General features: G+C 42.1%; 1 protein-coding gene, 1 long non-coding RNA gene and 1 other non-coding gene across 4 annotated transcripts in view; 2 read left to right on the top strand and 1 right to left on the bottom strand.

Annotated features, from left to right (window-relative positions):
* Positions 1-18,955, bottom strand: part of Rasef (RAS and EF-hand domain containing) — a 55,480-nt gene extending 36,525 nt beyond the window's left edge. The window contains exons 1-3 of one of the 2 annotated variants that reach the window (XM_040757310.1): positions 18,465-18,955; positions 3,033-3,179; positions 2,044-2,134 (exon numbers count right to left, since the gene is read on the bottom strand). In XM_040757310.1, coding sequence (XP_040613244.1) covers positions 2,044-2,134; positions 3,033-3,179; positions 18,465-18,805 — 579 coding nt within the window. In that variant the 5' untranslated portion in view covers positions 18,806-18,955. Of the gene's footprint in view, positions 1-2,043; positions 2,135-3,032; positions 3,180-6,482; positions 6,593-18,464 lie in introns of those variants that run through there. The other variant, XM_040757311.1, reaches the window with a different exon arrangement.
* On the top strand, positions 7,954-10,080 carry LOC110341834. The gene is made up of 2 exons (XR_002383839.1): positions 7,954-8,065; positions 9,752-10,080. It is a non-coding gene; the product is annotated as an uncharacterized LOC110341834 (long non-coding RNA).
* LOC121144231 lies at positions 8,133-8,236 on the top strand. Its single transcript, XR_005881549.1, has one exon. It is a non-coding gene; the product is annotated as a U6 spliceosomal RNA (small nuclear RNA).
* Positions 18,956-20,404: the final 1,449 nt, after the last annotated feature.

Genomic DNA, 20,404 nt, shown 5'->3' with positions numbered 1-20,404 from the left:
TCACCCATGTGTGAACCCGGTGAGCTACAATAACAATATAACAACTGGCCTAGCAAGAGATAGGGTAGCATAAACTGGACAAAGACAGGATTAAAAGAAAACAAAAAGAACAGGCAGTTGGGTAGATAGAGAAAAATCAGTAGATCTGGGAAGAGCTAAGGAGTGGTGAATATAAACAAAAAACATTGTATGAATGTACACCTCCAGAGAAGCTAGGAAACAAGGAGGACACGGAGAGAGACATACATGGTCCCCTGGAGAAGGGAAAAGGGACAAGAGCTCATGAACAAATTGGGAGGGGGGTAGGAGAAGAGAAGGGGAGAACATAAGGGATCAGGAAGACTGAATTGGGGGAAGAAGAGAGGAGAGCAAGATAAGAGATACCTTAATAGAGGTATAGGTTTAAAGAGAAATGTGACACTAGGGAAATGCCCGAAGATCCACAAGGATGACCCCAATTAAGAATCTATGCAATAGTGGAGAGGCTATCTTGAATGCCTTTCCCCAATAATGAGATCGATGACAACCTTAAATGCCATCCTAGAGCCTTCATCCAGTAGAGATCCACAGCTAAGCACTGAGCTGAACTCCTAGAATCCAGTTGTGCACACGGAGAAGTGATGAACAAAGGGGTCAAGACCATGCTGGGGAATCCCACAGAAACAGCTGACCTGAACAAGTGGGAGCTCACGGACCCCACTATGACAGCTGGGGAACCTACATAGGACCAAACCAGGACCCCTGAATGTGGGTGTTAGTTGGGAGGCCCGAGTCATCTATAGGGCCTCTGGCAATGGAACTAGTATTTATCCATAGTGCACGAACAGACTTCAGGAGCACATTCCCCATGAGAGATACTGTCTCAGCCTAGATACATGGGGAGGGCCTAGGTCCTGTCCCAAATGACTTGACAGACTTTGATGATCCCTCATGGAAGGTCTCACCCACCCTGTGGAGTGGATGGGAGATGGGATGGAGGGGGAGGTTGGTGGGAGCCATGAGAGGATGGGAGGGAGAGGGAACTGGGATTGTTATGTAAAGTAAATTTTTATAAAAAAAGAAATTCTCAAAGAATTAATAAAAATATTATTAAAGAGATATGACAAAAAAGATACCCAAAGGGATCAATGTGTGTGGTAAAGACAATAAGATAAACCATCTGGAAGGAAACAAAGAAAGCAGAGAAAAAGAGAGTAACAGCCATGGTAGTGCCTATCATAGGCAACACCTCTCAGAACCTTACATACATTACCATTATTAATACTACTTGACGCTGGTAGGTGACAGGGCACAGACTCACAAGAGAGATTACTTCTCTAGTACCCCCTAGCCTTGGTGAGGGACAAGTCAGGACATAAACTTAGGTCTCTTCAATGCCAGCACTGGGGTCTGCACTTTTATTGTCCATCAACACCAAAATCCAATTTTTACACCCTAATGTTACCTACTCAAAAAAGTGCATATTGTCTGCTTTCACATAAACATCAACTGGCCAAATACATCTCATACTGAAAAACAAACTTTCCTTGAGGAAATCACTAGAGAGCATGAACTTTCCACTTAGAGTACTTAGGAAAATAAGATTCCATCATAAAAACCACAGTTAGGAGACGGGATTTTAAATTAACTGCAATGAAGATTTAAAGTTGGGTAATGAGATCAACATGGAGGTAGATGTTCAGCCATCTTTCACCAAAAGTGACTCTAGTCCTCCACTCCCTGTCATGCCTTTCAAAGAGACCTCTGCTCTCCCATGCAAACTGACCCCTATCCCACTCACATGAGGCTTATGCTACACTTACCAGTACTGGAGACATACAAACTCAATTTACTTGATTACAGCCTGTTTCTCTTCAAGTCATGAACACAAAACACCCCTAGTTATAAAAATCCTTTCTCTGTTCAAAATCTAGAAGGTACTATGTAGTGAAGTCTAATATCCCCAAGCTTTGATTGGTACCAAGAGAAGTGCTCAGAGTGCCACAGTAAAATGAGCTCCCTGACGATCTGCGGAACAAATGAAAGGCCAATCCACAAACTCACATCTTTTCGCGTCTCGTTTTCCACTGCATGAATCCTCTGATCCATTTCCTCTTCCAACTCACTAAGCTGAATGGCTGCCTTGTCCTGGGCTCTGAAATTAAAAAAAAAACAAGCAAACAAACTAACAAACAAAAAAAACACTGTATACTTGGACTGAAAAATGTGAGGAGAAACTCAAAGCTCATCAGCTTCAGGCTTTCCATTATATAGGTGAGGATACTACCCTACAGGGTATTTCCCAATCCTTCTAACATGACTATTTGGATGTAAAACGGCATTAAACAACTGAAATATATTACCTATTAGCCTGAGGCAAACAATAGCTAAAGACAGCAAATTTCTGGGAAACTGTCAGCAAATGGGAACATCTTGTTGCCACAACACAACTGAGTGACAAACCAAAATAAAGAAAAGAGCTTTATGGCAATAGACAGTTAGATATAATTTTTAAATTCTATTATATAAACTTCACAATTGTATATGTTAAAGTTAAAGCCAGAAAGATCTATTTCAGCAACTGTTTCTAATCAGTCTCCTAAAGTTCCAGAGACAAAATATCTGTTAGAAAACATCTTCTACTCTACCCAAGCGTCATGTACTGGAACTCATGGCCTCAAAGGGTGCATCTCCATTCCTCTGAGATTTTACCTGGCTTGGCTTCAGAGTCTACCTACCTCTCTAGAATTTTCCTGTTTTTTTTTTTCAAGTGGGTGGGGAGAAGAAACATTCTGAATTTTTCAGGATGGAATTGTCAGATTGGAGGATGTGACAACATAGGGTGGCCAACCAACAGATTGCTGTTTGACCCTGCAATTGCGACCTGACACAACTTATCCTGTGTGAAATATTCTAGAATGTTCTGTATTCCAAAAGTTCAAGAAGTCTACTTTTATCATAACATGGCTGTGCTATTCAGTCCCTTTTCACCCCCTGGTCACAAAACAAGTAGAAGAACCCTACATGTTCTCAGAAAGGAAGCAGAATGATACCTCTTCACTGCAATGGCCAAGTTTTCCATTTCTGTGCTCTGGAGTTTGATCTCTCGGAGAAAGTTTCTTATCACATGTTCATATGGCTGGATTAGTCTTGGTTCCACAAGATTGATGTTCTGGTACAGGGTACTAACTTGTTCTTTTCTGCCAAAAATATTAAAATTAAATGATGTCAGTTTAAAAGTAAACCAGAAAATGTATAGGGATGAGAAAAATAACTAAATAAGAAACAAGAAGGATTTTAAAAATCCCTAGATTGGTCTGTAATAAAGATAAAAAGAAGGTAGAGAGAGCCTATGTGTTCTCCTGTCAGGAGGAGATGGCAACCGGGAAAGCCAGTGCAAGTTCAAGGACATGAACTTAGAGTGAAGGAGTATTCGTTTTACTTGCTAAAAACTGAAATAGTAAAGAACTTCGGGGAATAGCAAACTAATTATATTCTGTGTTTTTCCAATCCCTAGCAAGATGTGTGTTAATCTTTGAACTTAGAAGAATGGATGTACTTATGTTTGGTTTAGTTGTATTTATTATATATATATAATATATATATGAGTGAGAGATTTGTTCTATGTATGTCTGTGTATCCCTTGCATGCCTGATGCTCACAGAGGTCAGAAGAAGAACATTGGAAGTTAATGCAGGAGAACCATGATTTCAATCAAGGCCATTCTAGCTAAATTATAAATTATCATCATCATCATCATCATCATCATCATTATTATTATTATTATTATTATTTTAGTTAAAAAAGAAACAAAAGAAGGACAAGGACTAAAGGTTGATGGGGGGCAGGGGAGGAAGCCTGGGTCAGGTTACAGACTCTCTCCCTAGAAAGAGCTGAGAAGAAGGTGTTCAGTGACCTTACAGTTCTCACAGAGTTCACTCTCCCCCTCTGGCAGCTGCAGACAGACCATCTGCTCCTAGACCCAAGACAAGCTTGAATTATTGCTTTGCTTTATCAGGGTCTTATGACTTTTAAATCTAGGCTGAGTTACATGGCATGGAACTTATCCACCTGTCCTTGAAATCATGTGAGAGAAAGAAATCACGTTTTTTTTCTTCAAAACTGAAGGTCTACCTTCGCTTGCAAGATCCCATTGTGCTGTATTTTTCCTGGTCCTTCAGACCTGAGGAGAAATGAAGGCTCTGTCCCTTCAGGACCCCATCAACACTATCCTTGACAACTGTTTCTCATAATGAAGCCCTTATCTGCACCTGAATGCTTGTCCTTACCGCTACAGGCTGTGATGCTATAATTCTTCTAACAAAGCTTAACTATGGGGTAATTCATCTCAGCTTTCTTTCTACAAAGCCACCATTATCTACACCAGGCAGGAATGTAGCAAGGTAGGAAGGCAAGCAGGAAAAATTAGAATAAGTGCTCTTTGCTTTGAAAAAACAATGTACTCTGCTACTGTCCCCCACGGCCACATATTGTGATAATAGCAGAAAGCCTGGCTCTCCACTGGCGCCAGAAGGGAAGCCAAACTGCATGGTGTCTGAGGAATGATGTCAAAGGATGCAACCCATCAATCAAGAGAAGCTGCAGCTGTAGTGCAGAGGGTGGTGCTTCTCTTCATGCCTACTCGCCAGACCCCAATTTACCACCTCACCTCTTGAGCAAACCGGCTATTGTAATGTTCACAACAACAACAGAAAGTGTTTCTATTAACGCATTTTACAAATCAAGCATAACTAAGGATGTGTTATGAGGTAAATCATGGTCCCAATGCCCCAAGTTCACGTATTGAAACCCTACCATCAGGAACTCAGACTCTAGCTAACTATACTTAAGAGTCTTTAAAGAAGTAATTAAGTTGATATCATCATGGTGAGTTCTAACCCAATCTTACTAGTGATTTTATAGACACAGACATATACAAAGAGGAGCATGTGAAGACAGCAGCTACAAGCCCAGAACAAACTAACCCTACTGCTTCCCTGGTGTCAGGTTTTTAAAATCTACAATTATGAGAATGTTCTGTTCTTTTAACTAACTGCAGTGCTTGATACTGCAAATGGCTGGACATCTCATAGGACCCAAGAACACAAAGATTCAATGTCAGAACTGAAATTCTGTTTTGTGCTAGAGACCTTATAATTAACCACTAACATCCTACCACTTCTCAACTCTGCTAAATGCCTGAACTTTGCTAGAAGAAATGGAATTCAAAATTAATAGACAGAACTTTGAAACACTAAATTATATGAGTTATAAATTAACTAAGCTGCTTAATTAGACATAGACAAAAAAAGAGTCCCTGTTTTAAATTTCATGGGACTTGTTCTTCTAAATAAATTGCTGAATCTATTCAGAAGCTAATCATGATGCTTAAAAAATGTTTAAGTATTATTAATAAACCCATGGTAGTAAGTCACTTTATATGATGATTTATGATACTCCTACCTGTCATCAGTCCTCCCATTAGAGCTCAGAACAAATAATATTTGCAAGAATGAGCCATATTATTAGACAATAATAAATCAACAAAAAAGTTTCTTCTATGAGATTGTCACAAGCAATTTCAATGTACAACATGACCACTCATGTCTTCACTGCAATCATTTAGACTAACAAGGTGCCAAATCTAAAAATATATTATGTGATGGGAATCTGTCAGAGAAACCGTTCCCTAGAGTCCTTATTTACCAGCTAACTGCACAACAGTGAAACGTTCAGTTGCAGAAGTCTTAACAGGTCCTTCACTTTCTGTAAATGTCTGAAGTAGAACAAATTATATTGACATGAATTCCCTTGGGTTCTTTTTTGGTCATGCCTCACACAAAGTTCTAGAGGTAATTTATATTAAGATATACACTTTATTTAACTATTAAAAATATATCCACTACAAGTATCCACTACACAACCAACTATTATATCAGAATGGTCTTGGATCTTCAAGTAGCTTACTTATGTCAGAGAATTGTCTAAGGTATACAAAATCATGGGTTCAATCTTCAGAAAAGGCAAAGCATCTTGGGCTATATACTTAGTTGGGAACCAGACTAGATTACATATGATATAGTCTCAAAAATAAAGAAAAGTTTTCACCTCAGTCTGTTTGGCTCCAGCACGTTGTTTTCCAGGCAGGAACTAGGTCTTTACATCACATCAAGAAAAAAAAAATACCTGATGCATCTAGGTAAGAGTAGGAGGACCATGCTTCAGGGAGAGAGTGTGGGGGTAGGAGAAATATCACACCTTCCATATCAAATAAGGAATGGAGAAGTTAGCAGGAACCAGAGAACACTGGGACAGAATGCACTCGAAAGACAGGGATGGAAGATAGTTCTAGGAATACCAGAAGCCACTGAAAGAATCATTGGGAGAGATGGCATGATCAGAATAGTCTTTAACTATCCCACTGTCTTAGGGTTTCTCTTGCTGAGACAAAACACCATGGCCAAAAGGCAAGTCAAGAAGGAAAGGGTTTATTTGGTTTATACTTCCACATTGCTGTTCATCACTGAAGGAAGTCAGGACCGGAGCTCACAGAGGGGAGGATCTCAGAGGCAGGAGCAAAAGCAGAGGTCATGGAAGGGAGCTGCTTCCCCTGATGTGTTAAGCCTGTCCTCTTATAGAACCCAGAATCACCAGCCCAGGGATGGTACCACCCACCAAGGCTGGGCCCTCCCGCATTGATCACTAATTGAGAAAATGCCTTACAGCTGAATCTCATGGAGACATTTTCTCAACAGAGACTCCTTCCTCTCTGATGACTCTAGCTTGTTTCAAGTTGACACAAAATCAGCCAGCATACCAATCTTCACGAAGTTCTGGTTTAAGATGAAATAAATATAAACCTAGAGAGCGCTAACTACTTGGGGCAACAAGATGGGCCACTCTAGGAAGCTGCGCTACCCTGGTTCTGTTTTGTTGCTAAATGATCAAAGTAAGATCACTTCCAAGTATTAAACCAAGGTCTTATCCAGGGTCGCCTGCCCAGATTCATCTCTGGCAGTTAAAACTCCAGGTGTGTTTCAACATATTTTAATTACCTAAGTACTTATGTGGGTCTCATTCTCCCCAAAATTTTAATATGCAAAGTTACTGAAAGATGAGAAATTCATCTAGATTCACTCACATAGGAAGAATTCAGTTTGTAAATGACTTCCTATTCACAACCAGTGACATTTAGTATTGGGAGTTTGCCAGTGGAAACAGTAACACACAAAGAACAGAAGGTAAGGTGTTACAGGTTCAGAGGAGACAAAGGTGTCTTCTGACGTCATGGATGAAGAGTTTGCGTCGTGAGTAATAGAGCTCAGCCAGACATAAATGCCTCCTGCACCACCACAGTTTTACGTGGAGGAGCCAACATCTAATCTCCCTTTCTTCAGCTCCCGCAACTACCCAACAGGACAGTGACTTTAACAGGGGAACTGACACTTCTGTGTGCTGTACGGTCAAACCTTTGCTGAAGTTCACAGTGTAAATACTCCGTTTCCTGCTTCTGGTTAGTGAAATAATTAAGATTCAGACAAAAAAAGGAGACAGACAACTCTTTCTGTGCTCAAATGGTGTCCAGAAAAGCTGGGGCATTGTAGGCAGCAAGCACAGAGGACAGAAGAGGCTGTCCTGACCCTGAACACCTGAGGATTTAGTCCTCTGCCTCCAGCAATTCAGTCAGCTCTCAGACTGTTTATATTTACAAGTTACATTTTAATTAAATGATAGTTCATTTATATTCTGCAGTACACCCTTCTTTCACTAACAGACCAACCAAAACAAACAAAAGGTTTAATCTCTGTATTGGCTGGTTTTGTGTTTTAACTTGACTAAAGTTTGAGTCATCAGAGGAAGGAGCCTCAGCTGAGGAAATGCCTCCTTGAGATCCAGCTGTGAGGCATTTTCTCATTTAGTGATCAATGGGGAAGGGTCCAGCCCATAGTGGGTGGTGCCATCCCTGGGCTGGTGGTCCTGGGTTCTATGACAATGTGGCTGAGCAAGCCATGGGAGAGAAGTCAGTAGGCAGCACCCTCCATGGCCTCGGTCAGTGATGAAGAGCAAAGCTGAAGTGTAAGCCCAGGTAACCCTTTCCTCCCTAACTTGCTTTGGGTGATGGTAGTTCATCACAGCAATAAAAACCCTAATTAGTGCTCACTCCAGCAGCACACATACTAAAACTGGAATGAGAGAGAGATTAGCAAGGTCCCTGAGCAATGATGGCATGCAAGTTCGTGAAGCATTCCGTACTTTTGTGGAAACTCATTTACTTTAGACCTACAACTGTGGAGACTCCAAGGGACTAAACTAAGTCCACCATATGTGAGAGACAGTTGTGAAGCTTGAACTAGCTGAGGGTCCCTGCAGTAGGACCATGACACAAACCTGGCACATGAACCAGCTTGTTGGAGTCCACTCGCTATGGTGGGATGCCATGCTCACTCTGAACGCATGGGAGAGGGACCCGAATCCGCTTCACCCTATTGTGCCAGACTATGATGACTCTCATGGGAGCCCTTACCCACGAGGAGAGGACTGAGGGTAGACTGGGGAGGGGGTGAGGAGGAGTGGGAGGGAGAACTGTGGCTGGAATGTAAAATGAATTCAAAAAGTAAAAGCTTTTTTATTTAAAAAGGGCAAAAAGTAATTTCCCTATACATTGACAAAGCTAAATTTTGATCTGAAAAAAAGGGGGGGTTGCAGAAATGTCTTTTTAGTTATTTACTTCATTTTTGCCTGGACTGAAACAGTACAAATAAAGTGTTTTATGCAAACATCATAAAACTGTCTATTAGAAAGAAATCAAGTAGTTAAAATATGTGGATTAAATTTTTAAAAAGCACAATCTCTTAATAAAGGAAAAAAAGCATCAAACTTCTGTTTTGCTAAAAAAAAATTGATAAAGTACTAACCGCTCTTAAACTTTACTGTCATAATCAAGAAGAGAATAGAACAATTAGCTAAATCATAGAGGTAATGTTGGCTCCAAGAAGGGTCACTGAAGACACCTAGAGAAACTACAGACTTAGCTGGTAATAGCAGACAGATGAATGGAACATATCACCCCCAGCAGGATCATAGAAGGGAAAGCACATATGTGCTACATGGAAACTACCCTCTCCATGTTTTCACTATGTCTGAAGACTCCTGGGGCATGGGGATGTGTATTTTAAAACAAAAGCTCAGTTAAAATTTATCTACAACAGTGTGCTGTGGTGGTATAATTAATGACATGAAAAGCAGAGATTTCAATCTGAAGAAGCGGTATCATCTAAGTCTTAGAGGTTCATTTAAACTCTCTGTGAAGTGTGACTATTCCACAAAATCAAGGGACTGCCTCTCTCGGTTTCATGCATTTCTGATTTCAGATGATCTTGTACAAATTCGAAGAATAAGGTGAAAACTACAAATGTGTTCTCCAGAAAGAGAAGTAACTTCCGTCACAGAAGTAAATGAGTTACTTTCCTAGAGGCATAAGAAAATGCTTTAAAAGATCATGTGTGCTAATGCCAATAAAGATTTGATCTTTTCCATCCACTGAATGGAATTAAAGTGTTCGGATGTTCATTAGGTCAAGGAGGGACACGAGGCTATAGTGATGGCAAGATGGCTCAGAGAAGAGAAGTGACCCCCACAGCTGTCCTCTGACCTACACACATACACAGTAATAATGACAATAACAATAACGGTAATAAATGAAATATTTTTAGTAATTAAGAAATGTATGAGGAAGCACAGTCTTTATCTGGATCCTTATATTTTCAAACAGATGCAAAAAGCGGATGTCAGAAGAAGTGGAAGTTTTTAATGTTCCATCACAAAAGAGGCGGTCACAGCTCAGAACAAACTGGTATGGAAGGTTCCAGACACAAAGTAATGACAAGAAGATGGAAATTGATCAGCACACTGCAGGCATATGTTAAAATTATCACACCTGAGTGTTGATCAATTCTAATATTTAAGGAGACTGAATTGTTAACTGCCTGATTTGACCATTATATACTATATATATATGTCTTATGTGTACTAAGCAGCCTTTACCTAATAAATGTACCCAATTAACAAAATTCCTAATAAAGAAAAGATCTCTATGCAGTAGAAATGTGCTTGGAGGTGATATTGTATAACCTGTAACCAAGCAATCTAGATATTCTGCCCAATGAGGACACAGATTGTCAAAGTTTTTACTCACAATAACAGGATCAAAGCAGGACCCTTCTTTTTTTCTTTGCTTGGTAGCTATTTGCATCCTTGAAGAATAACCCAGTAAGCCAGTTCAAATAGCATCTATTTCTGTAAAGTCTCCCAAGCATTATCAATTTTAAAAGCCAGAGCAAATTGGAAGCAAAAAACAGTAAGGAGCTAAGCATACTGATGAAGAAACCTTGTTGACTAAATTTGACTATAAAATCCAGTCATTAAAATTGAATATATCTCAACCAATGCTTTGATGGGCCTCCTATTTTTTCATTGATTTGATTTATATTCAGTTATATTCCATGGCAGAATAGAATGAACCTAAAAAGTCAATAGATTTTGAAGAATCTAAGTATGATAAAACATAAGCATAATAAGTGAAGACACTTTCTTTAATCGGTCTTGTCCTCCAGAAGGTAAAATAAAGTCTTTATCAAAAAAGAACATTGAAGGGAAACAATGACTACTGCAGTGGCGACTACAGGTCCCCACGCAAGAACTGGTTTTCAGACCAAAAGAGCAAAAAAGCTAAAAGGGTGCTCATCCCTTCTGCAATTACACTTCAACGGGAGTGCACTCTTAGCCCAAAACAGTCTCATCTACAGAGTACAGTCAGCTGCTAATGTCTGCAAATTTATTAATCATAGTAACAGTAGTAATCATAACTACGCATTTTGGGTAGAACCATTTTATAAAACTACCTTTAATAAGAAAAGTAATTTGTCAGTTTAGAAAACAGTATTCCAATAAAATCATGTAATTTAAAATATGTTAGCTACCCTCATCTTCAGTATCTTGCCACAGTGACAGCAAGTAGACATTATTTCTGCACCACATGATCAGGAGATTTTGGAGAAACCAGATTCTGCACCAGTGGTGGGAAGGTGGGGCTCCACCAAGCAGCCAAAGCCTTTAGTACACAATACTGACCTCCAGATAAGACAGAATCACACTGTTGACCTTCACTCCTCCCAGAGTCTCCTTCTGGCTTCCAGCCTCAAGCAGTTTGAACCTGCCTCCAAAACAAGTGAGTTCTTTAAACTCAGCCAGACTCCTCACACTAAGCCAGAACAGGAAACATAGACAAGTCTGTTTACTCACACACAGGTTCTGCTTCTCCCTAAAGACTCTAATAGTAAAGTAGTGTACGTCACTGCATGCTGTCTAAGGCTTAACTAAGCAAGTTCACCAGCTTCTCAGGGCATGGTTCCATTAACTACAGGAACTGGAAAAAAAAAAAAACACCAGTTTCTCTCTCTCTTTTTTTTTTAATAAATTGAATTTTAGTCACTATACCAACCGGGTAACAGGTTGGCAACCTTAAACCTAAAGTCACCTCACTGCGCCCCTGCCAGAGAGATGTGACGGATGCCCTGTCCTTTCACATTAGCACAAAACCCTCAAATTTTCACTCAGAATCAATCAAATATTCTGTCTGTTAGCCTAACTTCAAACCTCATCTGGGTCTAATCCAATCTTAGGACCTAATGCATTCAATCATGATCCTGTGATATCAATTAACTCCTGCCTGAAGTGGGCAACACACGGAGAGGGGGAGAGGGAGGGAGAGAGAGGGAGAGAGAGAGAGAGGGAGAGGGAGGGAGAGAGAGAGAGAGAGAGAGAGAGAGAGAGAGAGAGAGAGAGGGAGAGAGAGAGAGAGAGAGAGAGAGAGAGAGAGAGAGAGAGAGAGAGAGAGAGAGAGAGAGAGAGAGAGAGAGAGAGAGAGAGAGAGAGAGAGAGGGAGAGAGAGAGAGAGAGAGGGAGAGAGGGAGAGGGAGAGAGAGAGAGAGAGAGAGAGAGAGAGAGAGAGAGAGAGAGAGAGAGAGAGAGAGAGAGAGAGAGAGAGAGAGAGAGAGAGAGAGAGAGAGAGAGAGAGAGAGAGAGAGAGAGAGAGAGAGAGAGAGAGAGAGAGAGAGAGAGAGAGAGAGAGAGAGAGAGAGAGAGAGAGAGAGAGAGAGAGAGAGGGAGAGAGAGAGAGAGAGAGAGAGAGAGAGAGAGAGAGAGAGAGAGAGAGAGAGAGAGAGAGAGAGAGAGAGAGAGAGAGAGAGAGAGAGAGAGAGAGAGAGAGAGAGAGAGAGGGAGAGAGAGAGAGAGAGAGAGAGAGAGAGAGAGGGAGAGAGAGAGAGAGAGAGAGAGAGAGAGAGAGAGAGAGAGAGAGAGAGAGAGAGAGGAGATTCTGGACATTAGGACTTTATGCCTGGGGTGGCACCCACAGAAGGCAGGCCACATATAGCTATATGTAGTAGTGTATGGATGAAGGCCACGCTGGATGACACCTCTTGAGCTTGGTTTTCTACTTGCCATGACTAAGCAGCCACAATTCAATACCACCTTCCTTCAATCTATCTTCACCTTAAAGAAAAAAGAAAATGGTCAGCAAAATCTATATTTTCATTTTTATTAAAATATCTACAAGATTTTTAGAATATTGAATTTTGAATTTTAAGCAACTACCATGACTTCTTATTGTGTTGTCATTTAGATTGTCAATGTTTATTTGAGTATTCTGGTTACAGAAGTGTACAGACAGCCCAAGGCAAAGGTAGGGGGAAAAAAACACCAGGGGGAAAATACTGAGAAAAGGAGCTCCCCTATCTTGGAGTCTGGTTTAAGTCTCTCATTACCTAAGAATGAGAAAGTCCAATGCACGCTCCCCTATCCACCACCTGCCCTCCATCAGCATTTCATGGAGCCAGATCATGACCTCCAGAATCACCCACAAAATCTGATAAGCCCCACACGAACTTCTAAAGATATTTAGAGAAATCTTCTAAGCCTACAGAAGATTTAATACTGGGCTAAGATTTTGTACCAGTCCCTAACCACACTGAGACCACTTCTGACACCCCATCCCACACCAATACACAACGGCCCATGGAATGAGCAGCAAGCACCCATTTATGAACCACAAACTGACAATACGGAGTAAGAGCAAACAAGAACCCAAGCAAGCACTCAACAAATGCGAGACTAGACATCCAGACCAGAAAACAATGTCAATGACCAAATTCTAGATGCCTAAGACACATCACAAAAAGTCACACAAAATGATTAAACAAAGACAACGTGTCTACTACAGAGATTAGCAACCCCATTTTAATATTCTCTGAGTAAAGCAACTTCTTGATAATTATTACTTCTACAACAGTTATTACAAGACAGTGACTATAAATCTGTTCAAAGGCATAGGCTCAAACTGGAGCCTAACTAGAAGCATCACCCCTATGACTAGCATTCATGGTACAACAATATACTGCATGTTACCAGAGGGGAAAGGTAATTGTCAGCACCACCCAGCTACAAGCCTTGTGACCAACAACAGTGACCTGCTTGCAAGATATGCTGGCACATGGGTGGCACAACCCCTTTTTTAATAGACTTAAGGCCCACTCCATAAGAAGGACCCCATACCTGACACTGCTAAAATGGCCAAGAATCTGAGAATTTGATAGGTAATTGGGGCCCAGTGGAAAACTTACTACTACAATCACTCCGTTAAAGATACATAGCAATAAGATGACCTCTAATGACAAACTGCTAGACCCATACATCGGTGGCTCACTTCACCCACACCAGAGAAGCTTCTTCTTACAGTAGATGAACATTAACACAGAGAGCCACAAGACAATATACAGATGAGTGACTTTGAAACATTCAGTCCTAAATGGCTTGGTTTTATCAAATCCCTCCCTTCAAGGTTCAAGGAGCTACGAAGAGGAGGCAGAAAGATATTAAGAGCCAGAAGTAAGAGCCAAGCAAACGGTGTCTTCTGAACCCAACAGGACTGATGTGCACACGAATTCAGAGACTGTGGTAGTGTGCACAAGACCTGCAGAGGGTTCAAGCTAGACAGGGTCCCAGTACTGAGAGAAGTAAGCGGGCACAGGGCCCTACCCCTAACAAAGGAAAATTAATTTTCTCCCTGACTATATTAACCATACTTCAGAGAAAGACACCATGTCTGTGAGTAGTTAGTTGGCCAAGACAAAATAAACTCAGTGGTACTTTTGTGGACTTTTTGTTTTATTTTGCTTTGTTTTCACATTATTTTTTTGTCTTATGGGTCTTTTGTTTTTTTATTTTGTTATTCATTTTGTGGAGTTTTTGATTTCTTGGGTTTTTTTTTCCCTACTGTTTTGTTTCTTTTCTGTTTTTAAAGAGGGAGATAAAGTTGGGTAGGTAGGAAGGTGGGGAAGATCTGGGAGGAATTATCAAAGGGGAACTGATCAAAATATAGTGCATGAACATAATTCTCAAAAAAGTTAAGAGGAGGAGAAATGGTAAAAAACAACGTTCCATAATATGAAAGACAATATGAGCAAATGCCTAAATGATGACTGTGAAAACAAACAGTTGAAGGAAATAAAACAAACAATTCGAACAAAGGCACTCCAAACTTTCTGAAGGTGACCTATTACAGTACTAAACTTCACACCCCTCCATAGAGATAGATGATGCTAATGAGATATGATTTCCCAGGGGTCCCTCAAATTTTGTAGGTTATGGCCATTGCTAATGGTTGCTCACCGTAACTAGGAGATCCTACTGCTGAGGATATCACGCAGTTGGTCACAGAATGCAGGGGCACCATGCTAGAACTAACCTCATGCTGTAGGAAGTCACTATTCTGGTATCTGGGGGGATAAAAGACAACAATAGTCTTCCCCAGATTAACCCCGTGTTCTAGAATACCAACTTTCTTGCAAGAGATGCTTACTTCTCAGAGGTCTTGACAAAAGCACAAAGAGAATGCTAGTTCTGTGTCTTTGCCCAGGAGCAGATTTGGCAAGGTCTAGAATGGGCCTGGGGCCAGGGCCTCAAAGCAGTAAAGGTTCAATTCCTGGGAACCTGAATTTCCCCCTAACGATGATGAAGTTATCAGTACCAAAACCACTGTGTTCCTGATTTGGTGACGCACTTGAGATCCTGCCTTCCTTTTGTGCACCATTACTTGAATAGCTTGCTGTGAGTCTGTCCCATTCTTTTGTCTTGAAAACTGTATCGAAGGTGCTATATTTCTTAATAAATTAGTTTGGTATAAGTCATCAACTTATGCAAGATCTCATGGTCACAACCTTCCTATCGTCATTTTGTCATCCTCCACCTTAGGAACTTGTCACTAAAGAACAACCTGTTGGTCCAAGTCACACTTTATTATAAAAGTTGCCTTTGTCATGATGCTTTATCAGTGTAATAGAAAGGTAACCAATACAGTTATCTTCCTCCCTCTCTTCCTAAGTATTGCCCTCCTCCTTCCCCTGAAAAACATCCTGACCATTCCTGTTACATTTCTATAGCTGTAATAAAACACCATGGCCAAGGCATTTTATAGATGGAAGAGTATATCTGTGAATGTGGTTTCAGAGGGTTAAGTTCACGATATCAGAGCCAAGGAAGTCAGAAAGGCAGCTGGAACAATCTACTGAAATCTCCTATCTTGAAGTCCGAGCAGGAAGCCTTGAGAGTAAACTCAAAATGTCAAGGGTTTTCAAACTCTCAAAACTTGTCTCCAATGGCATACCTTCTCCAACAAGGCCACACTTCCTAAACATCCCAAGTAGCATCACCAACTAAGGACCAAGTATCCAGCTTCCATGATAATAGGGGACAACATAATCAAACCACCAAGATTGCAAATACATTTTGCTAAGTAGACATATTGTCAAACTGCCTTTCAAACATTTATCTTTAAACCCATAGATTAGTGCTGGCCTCAGCCTTGATTAAAGATGTCTCTATGCAGTGACTAGTTGTTAATGTAGATACATGTTCAAGGTGCTGAGAAAAGTGAATGTTGAGTACTCAGCATTAAAGGAGACACCAACATTTCCCTTTCCAAAGTCCAGTACACATTTCTTAAAAGAAGACAAAAGAATAAAAGTTTAACTATAGGGAAATGGACCATAGAGTAGTGTTTTGTGAACATGACATGGTTGTGGCTCTCAAATTCACAGCAGCTGTGGCTGCCTGCATAGTTCCTACACAATACTGGGCCAGTAAACATACAGTCATAGGTGCATAGGGATTCACAGAGGCTTCTAGGGCTTCACTGTGACCAGGGGAGCCGATGGCAGTTGAGGGTTTCGGAGAAGGGGCAGAAGGAGACAAGACATCATTGTGTTCAATGATGTAGCCACTGGAGAGTTACTCGTATTCCAGTGGAAGGCTGTCCTGGCAGGTGATAAACCCAACTAACCAGCTAAACAAACAAACAAACAAACAAAACCGCAAACAAAAACCAAACCAAAACAACCCACATCAGGCAACTCACAATTATCTCTAACACACTTTAAGCCTCTGAGTGGACCTGCACTCAGGTGCAAATACCCAAAGGGAGATACAAATAATTAAAATAAGTCTTTTAAAAAAAACCTGAAGACAACACAGAAAATTCTCATTTATAGCAGTAAAAAAAAAATTGTGATCTCTACAAATCTACAAAAAGCCCACCAGTCTTTACATATTACTTAAAGAAATATCAAAGAAATGTAACCGACACAGTTTAAGCTTGTTATCTTTCTTTTCCTTTTACCCCAAGGGTTGTGGAACAATGCCAAAGATAGTAGTAGGCATCTGTGGGGCATTCAATAAAGTGTGTAGGATGAATTTGCCTGTACTAATGCAGCAGAATGTCAATAACAAAAAGCTGTGCGGCTTCTGCTTTGTTGTGTTTTTTTAATCATGTCTAGATGGAAGAAAAAGTGAACAGATGTCTGAGGAAGCAGAGTGCCAGCTCTCTAACTTACCAAAACAGTGTATTGCTGCCATGGCAACAATCAGGCGGGTCAACTAAGTTTGGTTCTTTTTCACTTGAACAAAACAGAAAGGCAAACATTGTACTTGTTAACCTTCCCCATAAGAAGGTTAAGACGGAAGTCTATCAGGTGACACCGATACCTTCAATAACCCTTGACAGCCTTTGGAGAGATATGGTGATAATCATCCACTACTTATGTTAAGTCCTGGTTTGTCCTCTGAGTCTAGAAAAGTCAATATAATGATTGAGGGGCTAAGTATCAAACGTCTGCTGCTGAAATGTAGTCAGGAAAGAGAAAGAAGGAGCAAACTCACACAGCATCTCTCCCTACTTCTTTCTTACATCTTATTTAAAAAATAATAACTTGATGTGCTGGAAAGACAGCTTAGCCTACAGCAACAGTGTTTAAAATTTCGCTCCAAGAAAAGGCGTAGCACCTACAGCAACAGTGTTTAAATTTTTCTACTTCCCTGGATGAGAAACTGTGTGGTTTGTTTTTCCCCCACGTGTATGGGAGGGATTAGCCCTCACACCCTGTTTCTCAACAGTGTCACAGTGAGTCACTCAACCTCCCTCACGGAATTCCCTTATCCAACAGCAGGTGGAAAGCAGGATGACGAGGCATGTGCTGTGAAGCAATCTGAGGGAGCCTGACACCTCCCAGGACCGTTTCCCTTCTCTGAGAACCAAGTCTTAGATATAGAAAATGCCACTTCAAATGAAGCCTTTCAGGTCTTAATGAAAACAGCCAGTGCTCAACAAAACTGGAGCCAAATTACAACCACAGCGCAGAAAAAGTTCCAGAGAAAAGCGGAAATGCAGCGAGAGTAAAAGGACTGAAATAGCCTTCGTAATCCCCTCCAATTAAGAATGAAGTTAATAGCTTGACAATAAGTTATTCTTTTCCTATCTGTAAAGTCGGGGGATATATGTTGTGACTGTGTCATTTTATTCACTGAATAAAAACAATTTTTCAACATAGAAGACCTGGGATCAATGTTCTGTTTTTAATTAAATGAGACAGACCCTTGGGGCTCCTGAATTTAAATTTCTAGGATCAGTCAGTAGCAGACAAACCTACTTCCCAAGGTATCCTTAAATAAAACGAAAGATGTAGTGCACATCAATGAGTGTATTCAGTAATACTGCAGCTTGGTTTGCGGCCTCAACAAACATCAAACGCACAGCTATGATACAGGATGCCCACCTGGCAAACTGCCTCGACTAGCCTCTTAATTAATGCTGCACAGAAGCAGCAGTAGGTGACCCGACAGGCCCCAGTGAGCCACCAGGAGTGTGCCAGCCCTGGCCGCTCCAGAGGGAGGCTACAGGTGTCAGTCACCCCAGTTCCTGCAGGAAGTGCTCAAACCTCACTTGGCCAAGTCTTCCCTACCAGGAACTCCAGATCGCTTTTCCTTTCAGGAAAAGTCACCGGCTGGTGTCGGGCGGAAAAAAAAAAAAAAGCCGCTCCCAGACTGGGTATCCCGGCTGCACAGCGCACGGTTGCCGCGCTCGCCGGACCACGCACCTGGGAATGAGTTGAGCCTCGTCTCCGAGGCGCGCATGGAAGTCCCGCCACGCCGGGCCCGTGCTTTCCGAGTCTGCCTCGTCCCAGGCGCCCAGGGTCTCCGCCCCGCCCCGGCCGAAGGCTCCGCGGAAGCCGTGCGCGAACTCCGGGAAGGTGATGGCCCCATCGCAGTCGGTGTCGAGCCCCAGGAACACCGCCTCCGCCTCGGCCTCGGGCACGTGCAGCTCCGCACACAGCGCGCCGAACTCCGCACGCTCCAGGCGCCCCGAGCCTTTCGTGTCGTAGGCGGCAAAGACCGAGCGCAGCCGCGCCAGCTCCCCGGGGTCCGCGTCCACCTCCATGGCGCCGCCGGCCACAGCGGAGCTCCCGCTCTCGGGCTCGGCCAGTGGAGCAGGTCCTGCCGGTTCTGCCACCGGCTCACCTGCCGCGGGCGGGAATGTCCGGATGAGGCGGGGCGCGGGCAGAATGAGGCACTGGCCTCCAGCTGCAGCCGCCTGACTGCTGCCCTGAGCCACCAGTGTCACTTGGCACCTCCCAGTGGGTCGGTTCCACCCTACTGTGGGACAAAGACGCTAGGCTCCCAGGCTTTCATTTGCAGCAGCTGGGCGGTTTTTCGGTTTGGCTTTGGGAGAGTGAGCAGGAACTAAGGGCACTCTGCCCGGATCTGTAGAGGACTGTTATTCAAATTATCCTTTCCTGCAACCTAGATATGGGTGGTTGTGCCTGCAAATGGAGTGCTAATTCGCTGACAAAGGGGGAAAAATGGGGAGAGGTTAAGATGCCAAATTGGCTAAAGTTATTGGGACTGTATTCTCTCGTAATTCCAGACACGTGGTAACTTTGCCTAACTACAACTTTATTTTTTAAACAGCGGAGAAAAAAGTTCCAGAAGTCCTTTCTCTAGTTTTATGTAAATTGGCACAGTCCCATTGGTCTCACATATGCCTAAATAAAACAATTTTTGTCACTCTGCGACTGACTCCTGAGCTTTAGAGAAAGCTAATACCAAAATCATTTAGAGATAGCTTTTTTTTTTTTTTTTTTTTTTTTTGCTTTTGCCTTTCCAAGTATTTCTCTGTTAACAGTCCTAGGTCCTAGATGCCCTGGAGCTCACTTTGTAGAACAGGTGGCCTCAAAAAGATCCACCTGCCTCTGCCTCCTGAGTTCTGGGATTAAAGGCATGGGCCAGCACTCCCAGCTTCTTTTAAATTTATTGTTGACAAGCTTTTTATATAAAGTATGTTTGATAGTCTTGATCATGTTTTCCCCTGCCTCATCTTCTCCCCTTTCTCCCCTCCTCACCTCCCTCTGCACCCAGCTTTATTCTGTCATTCTCTCTCTCTCTCTCTCTCTCTCTCTCTCTCTCTCTCTGTCTGTCTGTCTGTCTGTCTGTCTGTGTGTCTGTGTGTGAACAAACAAAACATCCAAACACACACACACACACACACATCAAAAAGCACCAGGGCAGGGCAAGAGGCATAGAGTTTGTTTTGTGCTGGCCAAGTGCTCCTGGGAACACATCCTGTGTTGGAGTGTGGTGGATGTGGATAAACCCAGTGACACTGCATTGGAGCAAATTGATTTTCCCTCTGCCACCAGCTAGCAACTGCATGTAGTTTCTTGATTGGGGATGGGACACTTTGCATCGTCTTCCCTTTTACAGTGCTGCGATTTTGTCAGGTGTGGACATGTACAGACATTGTGTGTACTACCCAGTCTCTTTAGTTTATTTGTGCATCCCTCCTGTTGTGTCAGGAACGCACTGCTGCCTTGGAATCAGTCATCTACTGCTCCTGGCTCGTAACAATGTTGGTGCCATCTCTTCCACATAGATCCCCAGAGAGCCCGAGGAGACAGATTTGATAATGGCAGCCCATTTAGGGCTGAATGCTTGCAGAATCACTCTCTGTGCTTTTCAGTTACTACCATCTACTGCAAGC

The sequence above is a fragment of the Mesocricetus auratus genome, unplaced genomic scaffold, assembly GCF_017639785.1.
Source record: "Mesocricetus auratus isolate SY011 unplaced genomic scaffold, BCM_Maur_2.0 Super-Scaffold_100014, whole genome shotgun sequence".
NCBI lineage: Eukaryota > Metazoa > Chordata > Mammalia > Rodentia > Cricetidae > Mesocricetus > Mesocricetus auratus.
The sequence above is the reverse complement of the archived record's forward strand: the minus strand, read 5'-3'. Positions and strand labels throughout refer to the sequence as shown.